This window comes from Coenobita brevimanus, chromosome 46, assembly GCF_032717465.1.
Source record: "Coenobita brevimanus isolate Jiangsu-jjx chromosome 46, ASM3271746v2, whole genome shotgun sequence".
Classification (NCBI taxonomy): Eukaryota; Metazoa; Arthropoda; class Malacostraca; order Decapoda; family Coenobitidae; genus Coenobita; species Coenobita brevimanus.
In genome coordinates this window covers 51,445,365-51,467,071 of record NC_136999.1, presented here as the reverse complement: position 1 = coordinate 51,467,071, position 21,707 = coordinate 51,445,365, and the positions used below count along the sequence as shown (strand labels likewise).

The 21,707-nt window shown below is 42.2% G+C and overlaps 1 protein-coding gene across 1 annotated transcript in view; it reads right to left on the bottom strand.

Annotated features, from left to right (window-relative positions):
• The window catches only part of LOC145398723 (putative neural-cadherin 2), a 197,066-nt gene that overhangs the window by 119,093 nt on the left and 56,266 nt on the right, over nucleotides 1-21,707 (bottom strand). The window contains exon 3 of the mRNA XM_080271523.1: nucleotides 20,976-21,091. Coding sequence (XP_080127649.1) covers nucleotides 20,976-21,091 — 116 coding nt within the window. The remainder of the gene's footprint in view (nucleotides 1-20,975; nucleotides 21,092-21,707) is intronic.

Sequence of the window (21,707 nt, the reverse complement as noted above, 5' to 3'; positions counted from 1 at the left end):
TGATATACTGAGCATGTATGACGACACTAAATCTGTTGATGTTGTGTACCTTGATTTTCAAAAGGCTTTTGACAAAGTTCCACACAAAAGACTCCTTCAGAAGCTAAAGGCACATGGTTTCAGTGGCAGGGTTCTCGGGTGGGTAGAAGATTGGCTCACCAGACAAAAGCAGTGAGTTGTAATAAACGGAAAAGAGTCAGACTGGATAAACATTACAAGTGGAGTGCCACAGGGTTCAGTGTTAAGTCCTATTCTTTTCTTAATATATATCAGTGATGAAGGATATATATCCTTTGATGAAGGATTATGTTGTAAAATTTCAAAATTTGCTAACGATACTAAAACCGGTAACAGAGCAGATACAGCACTGCAAAGGCAGGCAATTCAGGGAGATCTTGATCGACTGTTCAACTGGGCCCAAGTTTGGCAAATGGATTTAAATATTATTGAGTGCAAAGTGCTAAACATTGGCAGTAAAAATGTAAGAGCTAATTATAGCATGAATAATGTCCAACTTGATAGGGTAAACCATGAAAAAGACTTAGGAGTTATAAAAATAACAAATTATTTGAAACCAGGCAAACAATGCAGAGAAGCTGTGAAAAAAAACAATAAACTGATTGGACTCATAGGTAGAGCATTTGAATATAAATCAGATAATATTGTCCTCACTTTGTATAATTCCTTAGTACGCCTGCACTTGGAATATTTTGTTCAGTTTTGGTCACCGTATTATAAAAAAGATATGGAAAAGCTTGAAAGAGTGCAGCGAAGGATGACAAAGATGAAACCTAGACTGAGAAATAAACCATATGAGGAACGTTTAGAAGCCCTGAATCTATTTACCCTAACTAAACGGAGGTTACGAGGAGATCTAATTCAAGTATTCAAAATATTCAAAGGACATGATAACATGGCTGTTGACAAATACTTCATAGTTGATCACTCAAATTATACTAAAGGCAATGGGCATAAAATAATTGGCAAACGATTCCAGTCGCGCATGAAGCTAAGCATTTCTTCTCCAATAGAGTTGTAAATACAGGTATAAGGAATAAACTGCCCTCCAATGTAGTAAATTCTAATACCGTACTGACATTTAAAGGTCGCCTCGATAAGTATTTGTCATCTAACCCCCAGCTTAATATGTTTACTCCTGAATAAAACACTTGTGTATGTATAATTTTTTATTTTATCTTGTTTTATTTTACTTATTTAAGAGCCTGGATCAATTTAATGAATGCAAGTATAGTTTATGCACAGACTAGGATATGCACAGATAGCCCTGAGTTAACGATCACTACTCATACTTTCGACCTGTGATGGGCTGTGGATCTCTGAGGGTCCCTGTTAATCAAGTGACCACCTTCGGGAGTTAATTTAATGTACAAGGGGTCACTGCTTCAGGAGCTGACTTGTGTGCTTGTCCCACATGGGCACGATCCTACACTGAGAGGAATGAAAGGAGCTGGGGCTTGATTGACTGCTGCCTACCTTAATAGCGCCAGGCAAGGCTGCTGCACCTCCCTGAACATCCACACTGTGCACTGTGCATTTTCCACGCTATATCCGCAGACACCCCGTTAACTGAACGTACTCGTACATGGTGTCATGTATTATTTATTTATTCGATTATACATTTTACTTTACTACATTCTCTTTCAGGTTATTCATACTGGTAGCTTATAGATAAAGTATTATAGAATGTAACTTTACCCCTCAGTCTATCCTATGAAATTTCCACGTCAGTTTTTCCATGCTGCATGATGGTTTTTCTCACTTTTTCTTATCAGTTTTAACTGGAGGGTTTGGAGGTGGGGGGAGCCTTCTTGCTTTACTTTCCTTATCCTTCAGCATGTAGAGTTAGATCTCGTAGTCATAGTCTACTCTGTAACAAACAGCCTCGAAAGGACCATAAGGTCTGTTGCTGTTTGCTTTTCTTTGTACTCCTCTGTACCACCAACCCCTGCTGTTTGGTGCTGGGTAAAGGCAAGATTATCAATTTTACGCGTGGTGGGTGCTCATTCAACTCAACCTCAAGCACCGACATTCTTTTTCACCTACCACCATCCCTGTCACCACCACTACCATCATCCCTATCACCACCACTACCACCATCATCCACCCACGCTATACTCCACCAGCTACCCCACTACCATCGCTATAGCAACCACCATTACCACCATCGCTACTATTACCACTACCACTACCGCTACTACCACCACTACCCCCATTGCTACTACCACAACCACCACCATTGCTACTGCCACCACTACCACCATTGATATTACCACCATTGCAACTGCCACTACCACCACCATCACCACTACCACCATCGCAATTGCCACTACCACCACCATCATTACTACCACAACTACCACCATTCACCACTAGTATCAGCTCCAACTGTCTTGTGTTTAAAGGCAAGATAATATAAACACTAACACCGCTATCCCCACCACTACCACCACTAGTATCAGCTCCAACTGTCTTGTGTTTAAAGGCAAGATAATATAAACACTAACACCGCTATCCCCACCACTACCACCACCACTACCACCAGCCCCACCACCACTACCCTGGACCTGCAGTGGTGGTGGATAAAGCGGGGTAAATGTGGGATCATCATTTTTATGTGTGATGTACAATATGGCTGCTCGTTCACATCACCCACAACCACCAATGTTCTTTCTGCGTACCACCATCATCACTACTAGGACTACCATTACCACTACTACTACTGCCACTATTACTACCATCTGCATGCTTTCTATCTACAATCATCACCACAACCATCACCACTACCACTACTGCTACCAATATTCTGTCACTGTCATCATCATCACCACAGCCATCACCACCACCACCACCACTACCAACATTATACCACTGCCATAAGCGTTCCCCAGCTACAATCGTTACTTTTACCAGCACTTTCACTACCACAGCCAACATTCTTTAGACCTACCACAACCACCACCATCACCAACAACAGGAACAAAAACATGTATTCTCTCGACCACCACCATTAGTACACACCATTACAGTACCATCATTACTACCACAATTACCACCAACGCTCTTGCTAGTCACCACCACTACCACCATCACCACTACCACCATCACCACCAATACTGCCACCACTACCACCACTGCTACACTACCAACACTCACCTCTACCACCAACACACTATTTTTTCGCTTCCAACACCACCTCCACTGCCACCATCAACCATCATGATTACCAAATTTCCACCCCCACCACCACCACCCCAAAACTGCCACCACTACAATCACCACCAAGAATCCTGTTAGCTGCTACCACCATCGCCTACCACCACATACACTGCACTGTGGTTCTTTCACCTTAATTTGGCCTAGATTCTCGTCCTTTTGCGGCTTATATCACGTAGGTCAGTGGCGAAAAACGACAGTATTATCGGTCTAGATTCTTTGCATACCAGATCTTTGTGACTAGCTTTATATTCCTGTGTTAATCTGCTGTATCAATTCAGCACTGAAGACGGAGAGACGGCAATTTTAGGCCAAGTTAAAGTAACACGGGTATACCACCATCACTTGGAGTCTGGTGGTGATGACCATCATCCACACGATGTAATGCTGCCCATTGATTCCTAAGCTAAGTTTACGCTGAGTGACAATACAAATGTTTTCCTGCAACCCAAAAAGCTATTTACAGAGCTAAGTGGTAACCAAACAACCCAGTACGGGGTGATGTGGACCCTACTATGATGCCCTTGTTACCTGGGTGGAGAGGGGCAATGTGGCGTCCATCCTTAAACCAAACCTTCCTACACTTCCCAGCGACCTCCTGTGGTGAGGGCTGTCCACCCCATGGAAACACTGGTTCTTTGCATGGTACGGTCTTGCAGGGGCGATTGCTTGCCTGCGGTTAATGGGTCTGATTGTCCTAAAAGATCGGGGTTACTCTTCTACTACTACTGTTTCTACTGACTACCACAACTACTACTACTATTACCACCACCATTATCACCTATAATCCCACCACTATCATTGTCACCAGTACTGCCACTATTACCATTGTTACAGTTCCACCACCACAATCACCAACACTCAAGCTGCCAGCACCATCACCCTCACTACTGCCACCATCACTATCACCACCACAATCATCACAATCAGTCATCACCACCATCATCAGTCACCACCATCACTATCAGTCACCACCATCATCATCAGTCACCACCACCACCATCAGTCACCACCACCACCATCAGTCACCACCACCACCATCAGTCACCACCATCACCATCAGTCACCACCATCACCATCAGTCACCACCATCATCAGTCACTACCGCCACCACCATCACCGTCAGCCACCACCACCACCACAGCCACCACCATCACCATCAGTCACCACCATCACCATCAGTCACCACCACCACCACAGCCACCACCATCACCATCAGTCAGCACCATCATCATTACTGCCATCATCACTACCATCGCCACATCCATCGTCCCATCCTAATATGTTAATCTGGTGTTAATGATAGAGAAAATGTTTATGGCGTCAATATTACAATTTCTATGGATATTGGATTGCATTTTCTGATGAGATTACTTCTAACGCCATTGTCACCATCATAGCTACCACAACTACCACCACCATCGCTACCACAACTACCACCACCATCGCTGCCACAACTACCACCACCATCACTGCCACAACTACCACCACCATCGCTACCACAACTACCACCACCATCGCTACCACAACTACCACCACCACCGCTACCACAACTACCACCACCATCACTGCCACAACTACCACCACCATCGCTACCACAACTACCACCACCATCGCTACCACAACTACCACCACCATCGCTACCACAACTAAAACCACCATCGCTACCACAACTACCACCACCATCGCTACCACAACTACCACCGCAATTGACCCCCCACTACGTCAGGTTCCAGGAGGGATCATTATCATCATCATCATCATCATCAACCCAACCTTAATTCCAGAGAGAGAGAGACAGAGAGAGAGAGAGAGAGAGACCTATCAAGCAACATGCCCAGTGAAATGAACCACAGAGTCATTCACAAATCACTCAAGCCTTGGAAATCTAAACTTCATCTCACAAGCTACAACAAATCTCATGTTTTTTATATATATATACAGTTTTAGATGAGCTTCAAAAACACCTGTGGGACACCTGTGGATAATGACATTCCGTAAAGAAGCAAGGTATAAAAGGGATGCAGTTTGAACATAACCGTACAGCATCCAGCCATTTTCATCACTAAATTCGTTCGCATCTTCAACTTGTATCATTACTTCTTTCACACATTTTATTACACCCGTGCTTGCTGTGTGTGTGTGTGTGTGTGTGTGTGTGTGTGTGTGTGTGTGTGTGTGTGTGTATATTACTACCAAACAACCACAGCTAACCACTAACACTACATCACTTAGCTTACAAGAGGTGTGTTACTGGTGTTGAGGCTTTACATGTACTGTTACAACCACTATTACTACCACAACTACCACAATTGGCTTTCGTCGCTACCACTACTTCCTGGTTGAACTGGGTGTAAATACATAAGGGTGATATTGGTATGAATGGTATGGTTATTGCTGCTGAAACCACGCTATTGTCTTACGAGTAATTACAAGAGTATCTAGTTCCACCACCACTATCACTGCCACTATCACTACCACTCCTACCACCACCAACACTACTACCACCACCACCAACACCACCACCACCACCATCACCACCACTATCACCACCACTCCCACTCCCACTACCACCACCATTAACACCACAACCACCACCACGACCAATCCCACTACCACCACCACCGGTACCATTCCTACTGCCGTTATCACCACCACCACCGGTACCATTCCTACTGCCGTTACCACCACCACCACCACCACCATTACCACCATAACCACCTCTATCACCACCACTCCCACTCCCACTACCACCACCACCAGTACTACCACTACCACCACTACCACTCCCACTACCACCACCACCACCACCGCCCTGGACTTTAGAGTAACAGTAAACAAAGAACTACAAACTTTTTACAGCAATAAGAGGAAATAAATACAGCTAGGTCACAAAAACAAAAGCATTACGTACTGATGCATTTACTATACACCAAAACAACAACACAACAACAACAATTACCACACACCAATACCAACAAAGACAGTCTACATCACAAAATAAACATCTGTCGTTATCAGCTCCAATTATCTAGGTTTAATACCGTGACCTCTTTTTATCATTTCTTCTTACAGCCTACAGACGCTTTTATCCTACTTTGGAAATGCCACTCACACTGAATGTATTTAGAAGACATGTAACCCCTTCAGTTCGAAAAATCTCCCCTAAAAAGAAGAAAATCGTCTCAAGGAAGTAGCCATAAGAAGAAAGTCAATGGATTCGAGAAATTCAGTCTGTCTAGCACCTCCACCTCAGCTATTTATTTTTTGTATTTTTTTTTTTTCGAAACAGCCCACAAGAGATCATTGACTAGTCCATTCCAGTGACGTACTTTTTTTTTTTTTTTTTTTTGGCAATCTTTCTTCGCTTTTATGAAATTTAAGAGAGACCTGTACAGAAAAGGTAATGAAAGCTATGAATCTGAGGAGGAAAAAGCAGAGTAAAATAGTCAGTAGAAAAGAAAAGGAAAAAAATACAATATCCGATTACAGAGGTTACCAAGTCATAATCAGAAATACAGTGATGAGGAAGAAGTGTTAGCAATCCTACTGTCAGGAATTCGCGAGAGTGTATTTATATAATTTCGTGACATTGTACTTTGGTGAGAAAACCACGAACTCTAGTGGAATTCCCACTGGGCATCACTCAGTTCAACCTTCCTCGTATTCACTTCAATCGGGATGGTTTTCAGAACATTTGTCACTGTTTCACAAGTGACCATTCTTATCCACGACATTAGTGCTTTCAATGAGTGATTTATTGCATTTTTATATCGTTCACCCTCTTTCCGTTGACAGTTGAAGTTAGGCCACGCCTACTTCCGGCGAACATGGCCATCTCTTGCCCCCTTTCCCAGTCTGAACTCAATCAGCTTTGAGCCGCCTCGAGGATAGGACTGTTTGTGCCCAGCATAGAGCAGCGCCTCCGTTGTACAGCGAATTCCTGAATCTCCACCTAGACGGCGAATTGGCGAAGCAGACTTAGCGAATAGCAGAGTTCGGTATTCATCACGCAGGCGCCCAGACTTTCGTTCGTCTCCCCTCCACTGACCAGTATTTCTGTTCGTTTTTCTTGGCATAAGTTTGATTAGCTTTTGAATGAGTCAGTGTTTTCTCTTTGTTATTTGAATTCATGAGTCCCCTAGTGACCGTGAATTCCCCTTTTGAATTCATTTTGAGATTCATATAACTTAAATTCTTTTATTGTAATCAATAAATTTACAGGTCTTTTCTTGAGCTTAATGTAATTAGAATTGTGTTCTGTTTCTCCACATTAAGCTTATTTTAGTTGCCGCTCCTAGTTTGCACAAATTCATTATCCATAACTGGTACTTAGGCCAGTTCTTTTGTATCAAGCTTCAATCCGTTGTGCCAGCCAAGAGTTAAGCACCGGCAAGAACCTGTGTATTATTAGTAGTATTAGTTATTGATTGTCAGGGGTGAAGTCACTTTCTCGAGAGGCTAACAGTACTAACAAACAGCACCCGTGAGTAATTAGTCTCTGCTGTGTACTGTTGAGAAAGTTTATAAATTCTCGTCCCTAGAGAATCGGCGAAGTAAGCCGGCATAAAGTACAACAAACTACTTGATTTTTACAAGTCAGTTCCTTGTCTCTATTTTCAAGTAATATCAAGCATTTTTAATTCATATATTCACCCCCCCCCCCGTGACACTGAGCTACTTAAAATGAGGTACACCGTTTCAGCTAACCCTTTGCTCCTACTCCTGGTGAAACTAATCTGATCTAAGCTAAAATTAAGCTAATCTAATCCAATTTAATCTAAGCAAATCTAATCCAACTTAACCTAATCTAAGCTAATCTAATCCAACTTTACCTAATCTAAGTTAATGTAACTAATCCTAACCACAAGCTGCATAACCCTATCTAACCCCACCTACATACCCATGTCTAAATCAACCTCATTTAACCTACACTACCCTAACCTACATAACCTGATCTAACTCAACTTCGTCAATCAAAACACAACCTTTTCTAATCTGTCCTCACCTAACTTTATGGAACCTAACCTCACAACCTACCCTAAACTAATCTAAGAATCTACATAGCCTTAATTAACCTAACCTCGCCCAATTTAAATCTAACTTACATCACCTTCTCTGAATACGTCATCTAACCGACCCTAACCTACCTCTAACCTCACGTACATAAGCGCTTTCCTTGCCTAAACTAACCTACCCTAACGTATATAACCTTACTAACTCGCCTAACCTGCCATACCCTAACCTAAACATCACCTCACCTCATCTCACTTAACTTCACCTCACCTAACAGCCTACAAGAAGAGTCAACAGATTCAGCTAAGCCTCTGACCCTGTCCTGCGTGGAAGTAGGTCATAGCCAGGATTTTACACTCAGCCAAGACCTGTTGCTGGCACGATGGAGCTTTTACACACTGCAGGAATAATAGTGTCAAAGTGAGCTGTGTCTTGGTGTAGTCAAAGCTCAACACTCATACCTTGGCCAATATTCTCGAGCGGTTAGGAAGCTCACTAGCACCTGTTCCTTAGCGGTTTATTCCTGATTATGCTGCCTTATTATTTTCTCGTGTGTTATCTAGGCAATTATATCGACATTAAAAGATATGAGAGAAAAAAAAAAAGGTTAATGGGTAGTTTGGAAAAGAAATCGCTAAGGAAAATGTGTTAGTCTCCATACCCGACGAGAATACGAACTCTAACTGCTGGACTAAGATAAGTTATAATGAATTCCTACCAACTTCAAAATAGTTTATGCAGCTTAGGAAAGACTTCTCGAACTGAAGAGGTTGATAACGATACGCAATGTCTCTAGTTCCAAAATCACTCCTAACCTGAAGAAAGTCGACTGGTACGGCAAAATAATAATAATAATAATAATAATAATAATAAAACCTCACGTTGAAAAGGTAAACGCTAGACAATACGAGTAGGTTTTCGCTGTGAATCTGGATATGTTTCCTTAAAGCCAGACTGTTTTATTCAGCTGAGAGTGGGTTATAGGAATCTGGGAGTTCAAAGTACCACCATGAACCCTCCCATGGTTGGAACAAAGCTGGTATTTATTCCAGTTAATATTAGAAGAATTTATTCAGGCATGAGTCATTAATGCCCGAATTAAGTAGCTACCTTCGCTATATCCTGAAGACTTTGTAAACACAGCATTCGTCACTCTGCCAGTGTCATGTCTCAGCACCACAGTCCTTCTCTGTGCCACCAAAACCAACTATATCCACCATTATCTTCACCATTCCCATATATCAGCCTTTCAAAATATTCTGTCAATCTGCTCCTTACTTCACTTCCACTTGTTATCGTTTTCCACCTTCATTCCTCCGAATATCACACTTTTTCACCCTGATTTCTTCCCTGACACGTCTTTCCCCAGTGGTTTCCTTATTTTCAGATGAGTTTATATAGAACAGTTTGAATTAATCTCTTCATGCATTTCTTTCGATAAGAGCCTGAGTGTTTATCATATCACCATCAACCCTCTCATGGTCAGGACACATCTAGTAATGTATTCCAGCTAGCATTAGATTTGATTCAAGTGGGAGTGAGCCATAGGAGCCTGAATATTAATAGTTATTCTTAGTATATCCTGACGACACCGCCCAGACTAACTCCCTAATTCCGGGTGACGCCATTTTCAGCTTACTCCTGGTGCTCACTGAAGGGGTTAAATCTGCACCCAACCCCTCCAGTTCAAAGGCTATCTTCTAAAGTGAAAAGAATCGTTTGCGATTGAAAAAATGGTCAACCAAGTTAGTCCCGGAGGTCAAGATTTATCATACGAAGAGAGACTGAAATCACTGGCTCTCCCGACAGTGTTATACAGAAGATCACGTGGGGGCCTTATCGAGGCTTGCAAGATTCTGAGCCACAAGCACGAGAGTGACTGCACAGATGGGATCTTTAAGGTGAGAGAGGACACTACCACTCGGGATAATACTGAAAAGATAGGTATTTATTTCCTTTATTGCCGTTTATTTAGCGGGCAATCTTACCATACCCAGTGGACTTGTGCTATCATATACTGTGTGTGTGTGTGTGTGTGTGTGTGTGTGTGCAAGTGAATATTACCGAATCTTGCATAACATAGTGAAAGGTGGATTTTGTTTCCCAACTTCCCAACTGAATGTTGGGTTAGGTTAGGTTAGGTTTGGTTAGAGTAGATTAAATTATTAGGCACACTTAAAGTAGGTTAGGTCAAGGTTCAGATTGGGCACAAGATCGTCATAGTCATATTATGGTTATTATTTATTTGCCCAACAAATGAGGCCTCAAAACACTCAAATGAACTAAAAAAAAATCAAATGGAAGAAAAAAAAAAAAAACACACCAACAAATAGGAGACGGCAATAAAGGACATTTTCCAAAAGATATGCAAGACCAGGGCATGACCAAACCTGCGAAAATTTTCATTCCTTAATCGTGTAGTGAACCACTGGAACGATTTGCCTCGGAGTGTAGTTAATGCCGACTCAATCACAAAATCTGAAGTGCGCCTTTATAAATTCTGGGCCAATCAAGAGCAGAAATTTGATTATCTATCTATCTATCTATATACCTAGGCTGCTTCCCCCAAGGAAAGGGAGGTAGCCGAGACAGGACGACACACTCTCCATTTACTCATCCATTTAAACACATTCATTCACATCTTAGCCCCAAAGGGGAGAACGGACAGATCCTCACCGCACCACACCGCACAAGGGTCAACTGCGCAATGCAATCAGTGACATCCGCAGCAGGGCCCGACAGCAGAGCTGGTTTACCCCTGCCACATCATAACATACCCATCCCCTTACCCGCACCTGACCTGACTAGCTGATCAGACCAAATGCGGGAGAATATCCCCTCAGGGCTGCGTCATCACTTATTTATTCACAATTTCTCTCCATTTATTTCTGTCACGCACAGCCACTCTTCCTTGCTCGACAGACATCCCTCTCGCATCCAGCGCTCTCTTCACACTATCCATCCATCCTATTCGTGGTCTTCCTCTCAGCCTTACACCTCTCACATCAGATCTAGTTATCTTTTTCACCAATCGCTCATTATCCATTCTCTCCATATGCCCAAACCATCGCAACACCCTCTGCTCAACTCTACCAGCCATCTCCTGAACAACTCCAGTTCTCCTTCGCACTTCATCATTTCGCACCCGATCCATACGCGTCACTCCACACATACTCCTCAGACACCTCATCTCCATTACATTCAAACTTTTCCTCTCTGCTACACCCATATTCCATGTTTCAGCCCCATATAATGCAGTCGGTACCACAACACCCTCATACAGCCTTCTCTTTACATCCACTCTAAGCGAACGACATTTAAACACTTTTTTCATTCCTCCCAGCACCTTTCCTACTTCATTTATTCTAGACTTCACTTCTGCATCTATTCTTCCATCCACAGCAACATGTGACCCTAGATATTTAAAACAATCTACCTCCTCAAGCAACTCACCATTCAAAACTATATTCATCCCCCTACCATCTATCAACCTCGTACACTTCATCACTTTACTCTTATTCTCATTTACTTTCAAATTCCTCCTTTCACACACCCTTCCAAACTCCTCTACCAACTGTCTCAATCTCTCCTCTGAATCAGTCACCAGTGCAGTATCATCTGCAAACAGCAGCTGCTTCAGATTCCAATCTCCACCATCAACATTTACCAGACTCAGACCACCTAAAACTCTTGCATTCACCTCCCTTACAACACCATCCATGTAAATATTAAACAACCAAGGTGACATCACACATCCCTGTCGCAGCCCCACTCTCACGGGAAACCAATCACTCACAGCATTTCCCACTCTTACACATGCTCTACTATTTACATAAAAACTTTTCACCCCTTTTAGTAACCTACCATCAAGTCCATACAATCTTAAAACAGTCCACAAAGCCTCCCTATCAATTCTATCATACGCTTTCTCTAAATCCATAAATGCCCAAAACACATCCTTGCCTTTCGCTAAATACTTTTCACACACTTGTCTCACAGCAAACACCTGATCAACGCATCCCCTCCCTCTCCTAAAGCCACACTGCTCATCACTAATCACTCCCTCTGTACCCTCTCTAACTCTCATAATTAACACTCTACCATACACCTTACCTACAACACTCAACAGACTTATACCCCTAAAGCTAGTACATTCATACTTATCACCCTTGCCTTTATACAACGGGACCACACAAGCACTTGCCCAGTCAATTGGCACCATACCTTTCTCAAAGCACACATTCAACAATCTTACTAACCAGTCAACAATAGTCACTCCACCACCCTTCAGGCATTCCACAGCACACTCATCCATACCTGCAGCTTTCCCTGTTTTCATCTCCTTTACTGCCTTCTCCACTTCCTCCTTCGTGATCAAAGAATCATTCAACTCTCCCAACACATTTATTCCTTGCACCCTTCCATCCGCCACAATCTCAGCCACCCTTTCCTCCTCTACATTTAATAATCTTTCAAAATACTCTGCCCATCTCTTCCTTACTGCATCCATCTCAATTAACATCCTTCCATCCTCTGCTTTTACTCGTTCTTCCTTCCCAGACTCTCCCTTTCGCACCCTTTTCACCTCCTTCCAAAACATTTTCTTATTCTGTTGAAAATTCTCTGTCAGCCGCCTACCCCACCTCTCATCTGCTGTCACTTTAGCATCACGCACAGCCCTTCTCGCTCTATTCCTCTTTTCCTTATACCTTTCATATGACATCTCATCCTTTCTCTGCAGCCACACTTCATATGCACGTCTCTTCTCGGCCACAGCCATACATACTTCCTCGCACCACCATTCACTTCCTTTTCTTACACCACCACCCACACGTCTCACACCACACACCTCTTCTGCATGCCCCACCACAGCACTCTTAAACAACTGCCATTCCTCCTCCACGCTGCCATTTTCCCGATCTTTCACTGCGCTCCACTCATCTTTCAATTTCTCCTGATACTCTATCTTTTTCTCTCTTTTATCCAACTGACTCACTTTCAAAACCTCCCTGCCACACCTAACCCTTCTAGCTCTCACCCATCTCTTACCTACTCTTAACTTTCCCTCCACCAGGTAGTGGTCAGACATACCTCCACCCTCCCCTCTTAGAACTCTCACATCCAACAATCTTCCTATTACATTCCTAGACACAACCACATAGTCCATCAAAGCTCTATCAACAACCCTTCCACCCTCCTGTCTCACCCATGTATACTTATAAATATCTTTCTTCTCAAACAGCGTATTCCCAATCACCATCTCTCGCTCAACACACATCGCTATCATTCGTTCCCCATTTTCATTTCTTCCAGGCACACCATGCATACCAACTACGCCTTCAACTGCTACATTTCCCACTCTAGCATTCAGATCTCCCATCATTACCACATTCACATTCGCTCCAAAACTCTGCAGACACTCATCAACATCATTCCAGAAAGACTCCCTCTCTTGTTCATCCCTTTCACTACCAGGCCCATATGCACTCACAAACACCCACAACTCACGTTCAAATTTCGCTTTCACCCACATCAGTCTCGATTTGATTATAAAGCTCTAAAATCACCACACACATCCGCTGTCAAAAGTTAGATAGTGCAGATGAGCTGGAGTCACAAGCGTAAAGTTCGGCGCTGCATTTCGACAAACCTGATGCTGATGCACTGAGAACAAACCTGTTGTTGGTCATTCAGAAACGGAGACGTCGGAGACAACGACGTTTGCTTGGCCTTTTCTTCCCCTTAACTCAGATTTAATAGATAATTACTGTGTAAATAAATTCTTAAATACCATGTTTTGCAGGAAGAGAGCTCACCCTTTCCAACAAAAGCATAATGACATAATGACCTTTCCACATCAAACAACGTCTCTATGGGAATTTGAAGTAAGGAAAATTTATTCACAATTTCCCTCTTTAAATTCTGGTGCTAAACTCCATTCTTGCTCGGAGGGCCTCATACGAATATGTAATACAGAATTTACACTTACCAATAATAAAACTGTATGAATACATGACCAATCCTCACCTGGACTATGACAGTATGCAGTGATTCTAGAGAAAATAGCACTATTAAATTCAGCACACACAATTTCATTGACTTTTATTGTTACAGGGCAGCGACTAAGTGTGTAGGAGGGTAACTTAGATGGGCACGTGAAGATGACGTTATCCCCTTTTCTGCGTATGTCAGAGCATGAAAAGCTATCTTGAGTCAGATAATACATTTTAATTTGTTTTTGGTACTCTCAGTCGAATTTAATTAATTTAGCTTTGGAATAAAATGCTCTGTAAGTAGTAGGAATAAAATGTCACCAGACTGAGGGGGTTTATGTGTAACTTACCTATCGCTTCAGGATAAATCCAATCCCATTGAATGTAGTTAACAGTCTCTACATATATTAAAAGACGTCTCTTACACTAATGGCCTAGGGAAACAGGATCAAATCTCGCTTCGGCGAATGACAGATCTAAACTGACGGTACTGCTTAGCATCCGTTGACCAGTTAGACTCAGAGGATTCGAAACAGGATAGTGAACTCGGCGAGGGGGGATTCGATCAGCCGATAATAACACCCGCACTGCTGTTACTTTCTCTATTATATGTTCCTGCTTTCCCCTGACGATATTTTGAACTGTATGGGTTAGATAAATCTCCATCATCCCCTGAAATATGAGAGGCCTTTCCTGAATTGAAAAAACTTGTTTTCATGGTAAAATAAGGAACGGAGGGGTCGAACAGACGCTATGTATTCCTTCATTGCAGTTACTTCGTCCTGTATTAAAGCCTAAATTCTGTGCATGCTATCTCCAGAGGACTTTATATAGATCAAGAGAGATTTTTCAAACTGGAGGGGTTAGATAAAATAGCTTCAGTAACCCCTCCAGTACCAAGAGGTTTCTAAAGCGGTATTCAGTTGCTTGGAGGGTGAGAGGTTAAAGAAATCATCTGCAGTTCTATGGGTGTCTCGCGATGTGTGACTGATGGCCGTAATCTCAAAGTGGAAATGCACAATCCAATTATTATTATTATTATTATCATTATTATTTATTTATTTATTTTTTTGCGATAAGAGTACATGACGAAGACGGAACACATTTGGCCTTTCCATGTGGCTGCTGACTGCATTCCTTAATATGGGATGCAGGCTACCCACACGCAAAAACCACAGGCGTTCCATAAATGACCGTCAAAAAATTAAGGGTTTGCACTACCACTTTGCGATTTAAGGCTTAAGCATACGGTATTTAGAGGCAAAAATTGTACTTAGAGAGAGAGAGAGGCGACACGTGATACAAGGTGTTCAGTAGCGTTATGATGACAACTATTTCTGGTTAACTGTGTGTAATTAATCGCGCTGTTATTGTTAACCTGTTCTCAGCGATGACGTTCATTAAAAAAAACAAAAAACCTCTGCTATCAATCTTTAATTTTGGTAAGCTCCCTAGTAGAAAACAGGTGAATAAACACAATATCTAACCCCATCAGATCAAAGAGCCTCCTAAGCCTAATAAAAACGTCTCTAGATTGGAAGTATACTGGATACAAGATTGCCAACATTACCAAGGAAATGCAAGATGGTCTCCACGCAACTACATTCTACTGATCTGCTTCTGTGCATTTTTTATTATATGTCCGACTCTGGGCAAAGGCTTCAGGGCCTATCTCCAGGGCATATCCCCAAGGCCCAGTAGTCCTCTTACATCTCCACATGTCACCACTTCGGCGCTAACACCCACCGTCCATATTGAATACGTGCTAGGGTTGTCGCATACAGGAAATATGCAGAAATAATAGGATCTCAAAATGTGTCTATGGCTTGACGTTTGACTCCTTAAATACCATTAAAAACCTAAATAAGTATTAAAAAAACGAAAGAGAGAGAGAGAGAGAGAGAGAGAGAGAGAGAGAGAGAGAGAGAGAGAGACGACCTACTGGCCCAAGGAACGACAATGCAAAGTTTGAAGCAAATTGGTTGAGAAATAAAGGAGTGGCGACAAACTGAAAAAGCGTTTGCAAGATAGAAACGGAGGATTTAACAGGTGATAATCCTTCGGTGTGGAGACGTAAAAATCCGGGTCCCACACCGCACCACAATACTCCAGTGTTGGGCAAAGCGATGCGTCTTTAAGATATATATATATTTAACCATTTTTCATGATCGGACAATTCGCGTACTCTACTCCAATTGACACCAAACTATTCTATACTTCGATGAGGGACTGCGAACCTGAGGGTGTTAATATTGCCACTATTAACCCTTCCATGGTCGGGAATTCTCTAGTAATTAAGTATTCCATTCCATCTAACCTCAGATTTTTTGCTCTTAAATTGAGAGTGAGTAATGGGAGCTTTTGTCTTGATCGCCCATATTTTTAAAAATACAGTAATTCCATCCACAGACTACTCATTCCGTTCCAAGAAATTTTGTTTCACTACGGTATACTTTAAATATTTCCTTGGAAGGGAAGGGGGAAATTTCGGGTTGGTAGCCCTATTGAGTTTAAACGACCCATAATACACTCGGTATGTCGGAGTGTTGGATTTGTACACTCATGCATCTAGACACACATATTTCGTGCTGGAAAATGAAAGGGCAACAGCATGTGGGCAATAGGTCTCCACTCCCTGGCTCTCCATTTACCAGCCCAGCAAAGACCACAGCGGCATGCACTCTGAGGCATATTTTGTGATGATCAGTAACTCTTCAAGAACAGCCTTAGCTTCAGTATTGTTATTGCTGCAGTAAAAGAATTACGTGTTTATCCTTCGCCTCATATGCGAGTACTGGCATGGCCGCGGTCAATTTTTTTTCCCTTTTGGACGACACAAGTAGAAACATGCAACCACGTTAAGATTTTTTTTTTTTCGAGCAAATTGCCAAACAGAACATTCCTAGAAGAAAATTCTTGTGAGACACTGGCTTTAGTGTTGAAAGATTTGGCAACGTCAGATCATAAATTTTAAGATCATTTGAATATCTGAGTTAGTGTGTGAATTAACCACGCGTCAGAGTCGTCTGCTGTGTTTATATCTGGCTATTCGACATCGGTAAAACTTTAATGAGATACATATAGCAATTAAGCATCAGTATATCGGTGTGAATTATGTTAACAAAATTTTACAGTAATTTCCTTCAACTTACTAATATTAAGGACAATGAACCAATATACAATAATAAAACTTGCAAAGGATTTTTTGAAGAGGCGCGTCAAAGAATTCCTTCAAGTTCCAATAATTTCCGCTGCTCGATGGAAAGATTTTGCACCCACAAAGGGAAGAGATTTTGTAAGAATACCATTTTCGGTAATTTCCTTCCCAAGACTCTACATGGGGAAAAAATGTTTAGGGATACCACCGTTAATGTCTCGTGTATAGTTATGCTTCTTCTTGACCCCTTCACCTGTGTCTTGCGGTGGTGGTACCGATATGACGGGGCGGTGGAGCTGTCCGGTTGTACAAATGTCCCTCACTTCCCTTCGTATCCCCGCACAAGACGATGGTGGACTGCAGAAGAAGGGCAGCTTTTGTGTGTAGTCCACTGGGATCATGTTCAAATGAGCCTGGGGTTATTTTTACTATTACTACTACTACTACTTCTTGCACAGGCTGTGGTGGTGGTGGTGGTGGTGGTGGTAATAGTGCAGCAGTACTAACCGTTCACCCCGGGAGACTGTATCTATGAAGGTTCATAATCCCATTCACTACGCTAAGTCGTTCCTAAGCCATTAAAAAAATTGTGTGGAATCAGTAAATACATGTGGAAATACAAACAACGTAGTGAACTAGGATGTTTGGGGTTCAGTCAATTATAAGGTCACGTATGTGTTGAATTTTGACCCTCTAATCGCTGTGAGTTTAAGGACCTGAATATAATCGTCGGTCGTAAGCTAGATAAAAGAACGAATTCCTTATTTTCAGTCATAACCTTATCATTATAATTTTTAACAACTCCGGCGCTGAGGGTGTCTCGAGCACAATAATATCGTCTGACGTACCCCGAAATAAATGAAAAGTAGCTAATTCACATTTAAAGGTCGAGAAAGAGATGAATCATGAGTAGTTTTATAAATGGCCAGGTGTTGACAGGTGAATCTGATTAATTTAAATTCGTTTGAGCAGAATAACGTTTGATGACATTGCCAGGCGTGTGCTACTGCTTCCGATCATGCTGGAGGGTCTGCAGTCTTTATTTATTACAATGGGTCTGTGTCAATTTTTGCCGGTATGAATTAAAGTCTATGTGGTCATGAGCACGAAGTAGGTAGTAAAGATCCATATATATATATATATATATAGTGTAGAAAGAGGCTAAGACATCAGAGTAACCTAGTTCAGAGGCGGAGGGAGAAGTGTCTTTAAATGTTTTTTTTTTTTTCTTTGAGAAATCTATTGATTCACTCAACTGCAGGTCCTGTAATATTGCAGTACTTAAATATTAGTGTCATTAGATTGTAGGATATTCTGTCAAAGGCTTTATGCAAGTGAAATATAATGGATTCTGTCTGTTGAACATAACGCCGGTTAAAGTGTTATGTTGTACCCTGACGAATTTGTGTTATTTGTGAGAATGTTGGCATGAAGATTATTCATTATTTGTTGTGAGCATGCAGTATCTTATAGAATTGACATGTATGTGAAAGAAACTGGTCAGTAGTTCGTACGGTCACTCTTGTCACCTATCTTGAAGACAGGGTTGATTTAGCACGACGTGAGGTGGAAGTAAGTGAAGATATCTTAGTGAATGGGAGAGACAACAGGGACACAGTATTTTAAGATGCAGATGGGGATATTTGTCGGGTTGACTGGCTGAGGTTTGTAATGTTTTCAGTACATTATTTATTTTGTTCATTATCATTTTCTTAGAAGTAGTTGTTATATGTGGGTAGGGACTGTTTGACATGTCTAGTGCCTGCTGGTCGTTCTGTGTGAAAGCTGACTGGAACTGTGTGATGGGTATTTGTGTCTTGTGTCTTGAGTGGTTATAAGAGAATAACTGTCCTAGAGTGCTGTAGAATGAAAGATATGTAAGCTGCTACTTCATATTGCAGTTCATTAATCTCAACCACGGTAATGACAGTGGCTAACAACCACCTTCGTTATAAAGTCACTTATTGTATCACAGAGTAACGCTGTCGTGTCTACACTTCTATCTGGTCCTCCACTACTGTTACCTGGAAATGCTGTCTTGCCACAGCTACTGGTACGGTGACTGATGCCTCTCTCCAACACCTCAGGGATAAGTGAGGGAGGGTGTATTACCATGTGTGTATTTATGCAAGATCAAAGGCCGTTTCCGGGTTCGTTCATGTCAGACTCCTGCTCTGCTAGTCTTTCATTAAAGTCTGTCTCCTCGAGGCCTCATCCATCCCTACGTCGTGATGGCGAGAGGGGTGAACGAACTCTGGTTTACATTCTGATCTGTATTACTATACTCTGTTTATCTTAAGTTGGCCTAAAACTGCCATCTCTCCATACTTAATGAATGCTGAGATTTAACAAATGACTAATATTATACTATGATGCTAGTCACTAAGAAATTGCATGGAAAGGATGTAGAGCCATACTCCTTTTTTCTTTCTTTTGCCACTGAGCTGCGTTAAAGAAGCTGCAAAAGCAAAACAGTCTGGACCAAGTTACTGTGAATGCACAGTAGTACCATTCCTACCATCGCCATCACCACTGCCACCACAGTCAACACGGCCACTACCACTCTACTACCTTGTCATAAGCACACCGAGCTCCAGATATGGTCACTAAACCGCCTAATGTTGCGGGGATGACGTGTCAAGGACGATGAATTTAGCAGGTGTGGCGGTGCAGGTGCAGTGGCTTATGACTGGAGGTAGTGACTACCCGGGTTCGATTCCCAGGGCTGTAGAATCTGTCCACATACAGCAGTTATAACCGAGGCAGAGCCAGACTTAAGCCCCTAAAACCACTGCAGGCAACTGTCTCGTGGATAGTGTGTCACAGTATAGATCTGTAACAACATCAAAATGCACCTTGGGACAAAACCCTCACTCACACAGGCAAAAAAGATCTTCACACCAAGGCAGCGTCGCTCCAGTGGTACATGTACTCATAAATACTTCCCGTTACAGCTACCGCCTGGGTGGTAGGTGGCGGCGACCAGCACCCACTCACTTGATGTGCTACGTACTTCTTCCTTTCGCATTCTCATCCTCTGTCTCTGCCCTCCTCTCTTCTTACTTATACTTTTCCTTCCTGTCACTTTTATTACTCTTCTTTCCACTTCAGGTGGTTCTACACTCGGTGGTAAGCCATTTACGACGCTGGGAGGTGACCATATAACCAAATAACAGGGTGACGTGGAGCCTGCTATGGAGCCCCTGTTAACGGAGTGGAGAGATGCAACTGTGGCATCCATCCAGGAACCAATCTTCCACACTTTTCCCCCGCGCCTCGCTATGGTGAGGCAGTGTCAGCCACAAAGGATTATTGGTCCACTGCATGGGACGGCTGTGCAGGGGCGGTTGTTTGCCAGCCGTTGATGGCTTTGCTCGACCAGACAAACTGGGCTGAAAAACACTGACATCAAAAACCACTACCGCCATCATTAGCGATAACAACAACAACAATAACAAGGTAACAACAATAACGACAATAAGAGCAACAACAACAACTACTACTTCTACTACTGTTACCACTTATAACCTCCTCCTCCTCCTCCTCCTCCTCCTACTACTACTACTACTACTCACCTGATCCCTGTGTTCATAGTCGAGGGGTTGTGTGAAGGCGAGAGTACCCGAGTTGGCCTCCAGGGTAAACAGTCCATCCTCTGCCCCTTCCTTGATGCTGTACTCCACGCCCTGACCTGACGAGATGACAGCTGTGGTGAGATGGATAGATAGATAGATGGACAGATAGATAGACAGATAGATAGACTGACTGATAGATAGACAGACAGACAGATAGACAGATAGGTAAATTCGATAGATGGACAGGAAGATGAACAGACAGATAGATACAGCCATATAAATAGACAAAATTAATGGTCCAAATGGGGTGATTCAGCCTCAGTGATAATATACTTGTACAACTGAATAAGAGAAGTACTAAGCAAAGAGTGTAAACCTTGCAGGAAAACAAGTAGCAGCATCACAGAAAACCGATAATCGTGAAGGGACGTCTAAATCCATGTTAAATATACCGAAGGAACATGAATGAAATTTTCGAAAGAGTAAAAGTATCTATTTGTCAAGTGAAGGAAATAAATAGGATAGTGTAATTTTTCTGTGTGCGCGTCTGAAAATCATTAACGATTTTAATAATTTAATATAGTTTATGATAACGTGATCAGTGAGAACTAGAAGGGGTACAGTATTTAAAAAAAAAAAATTATGTTCCTTACTGTACAGGTATATATCAAGGATATGGACAACACACTTTTATATTCTGACTGGTATAAGGTCTAAAGTGAAAAAGTGTAA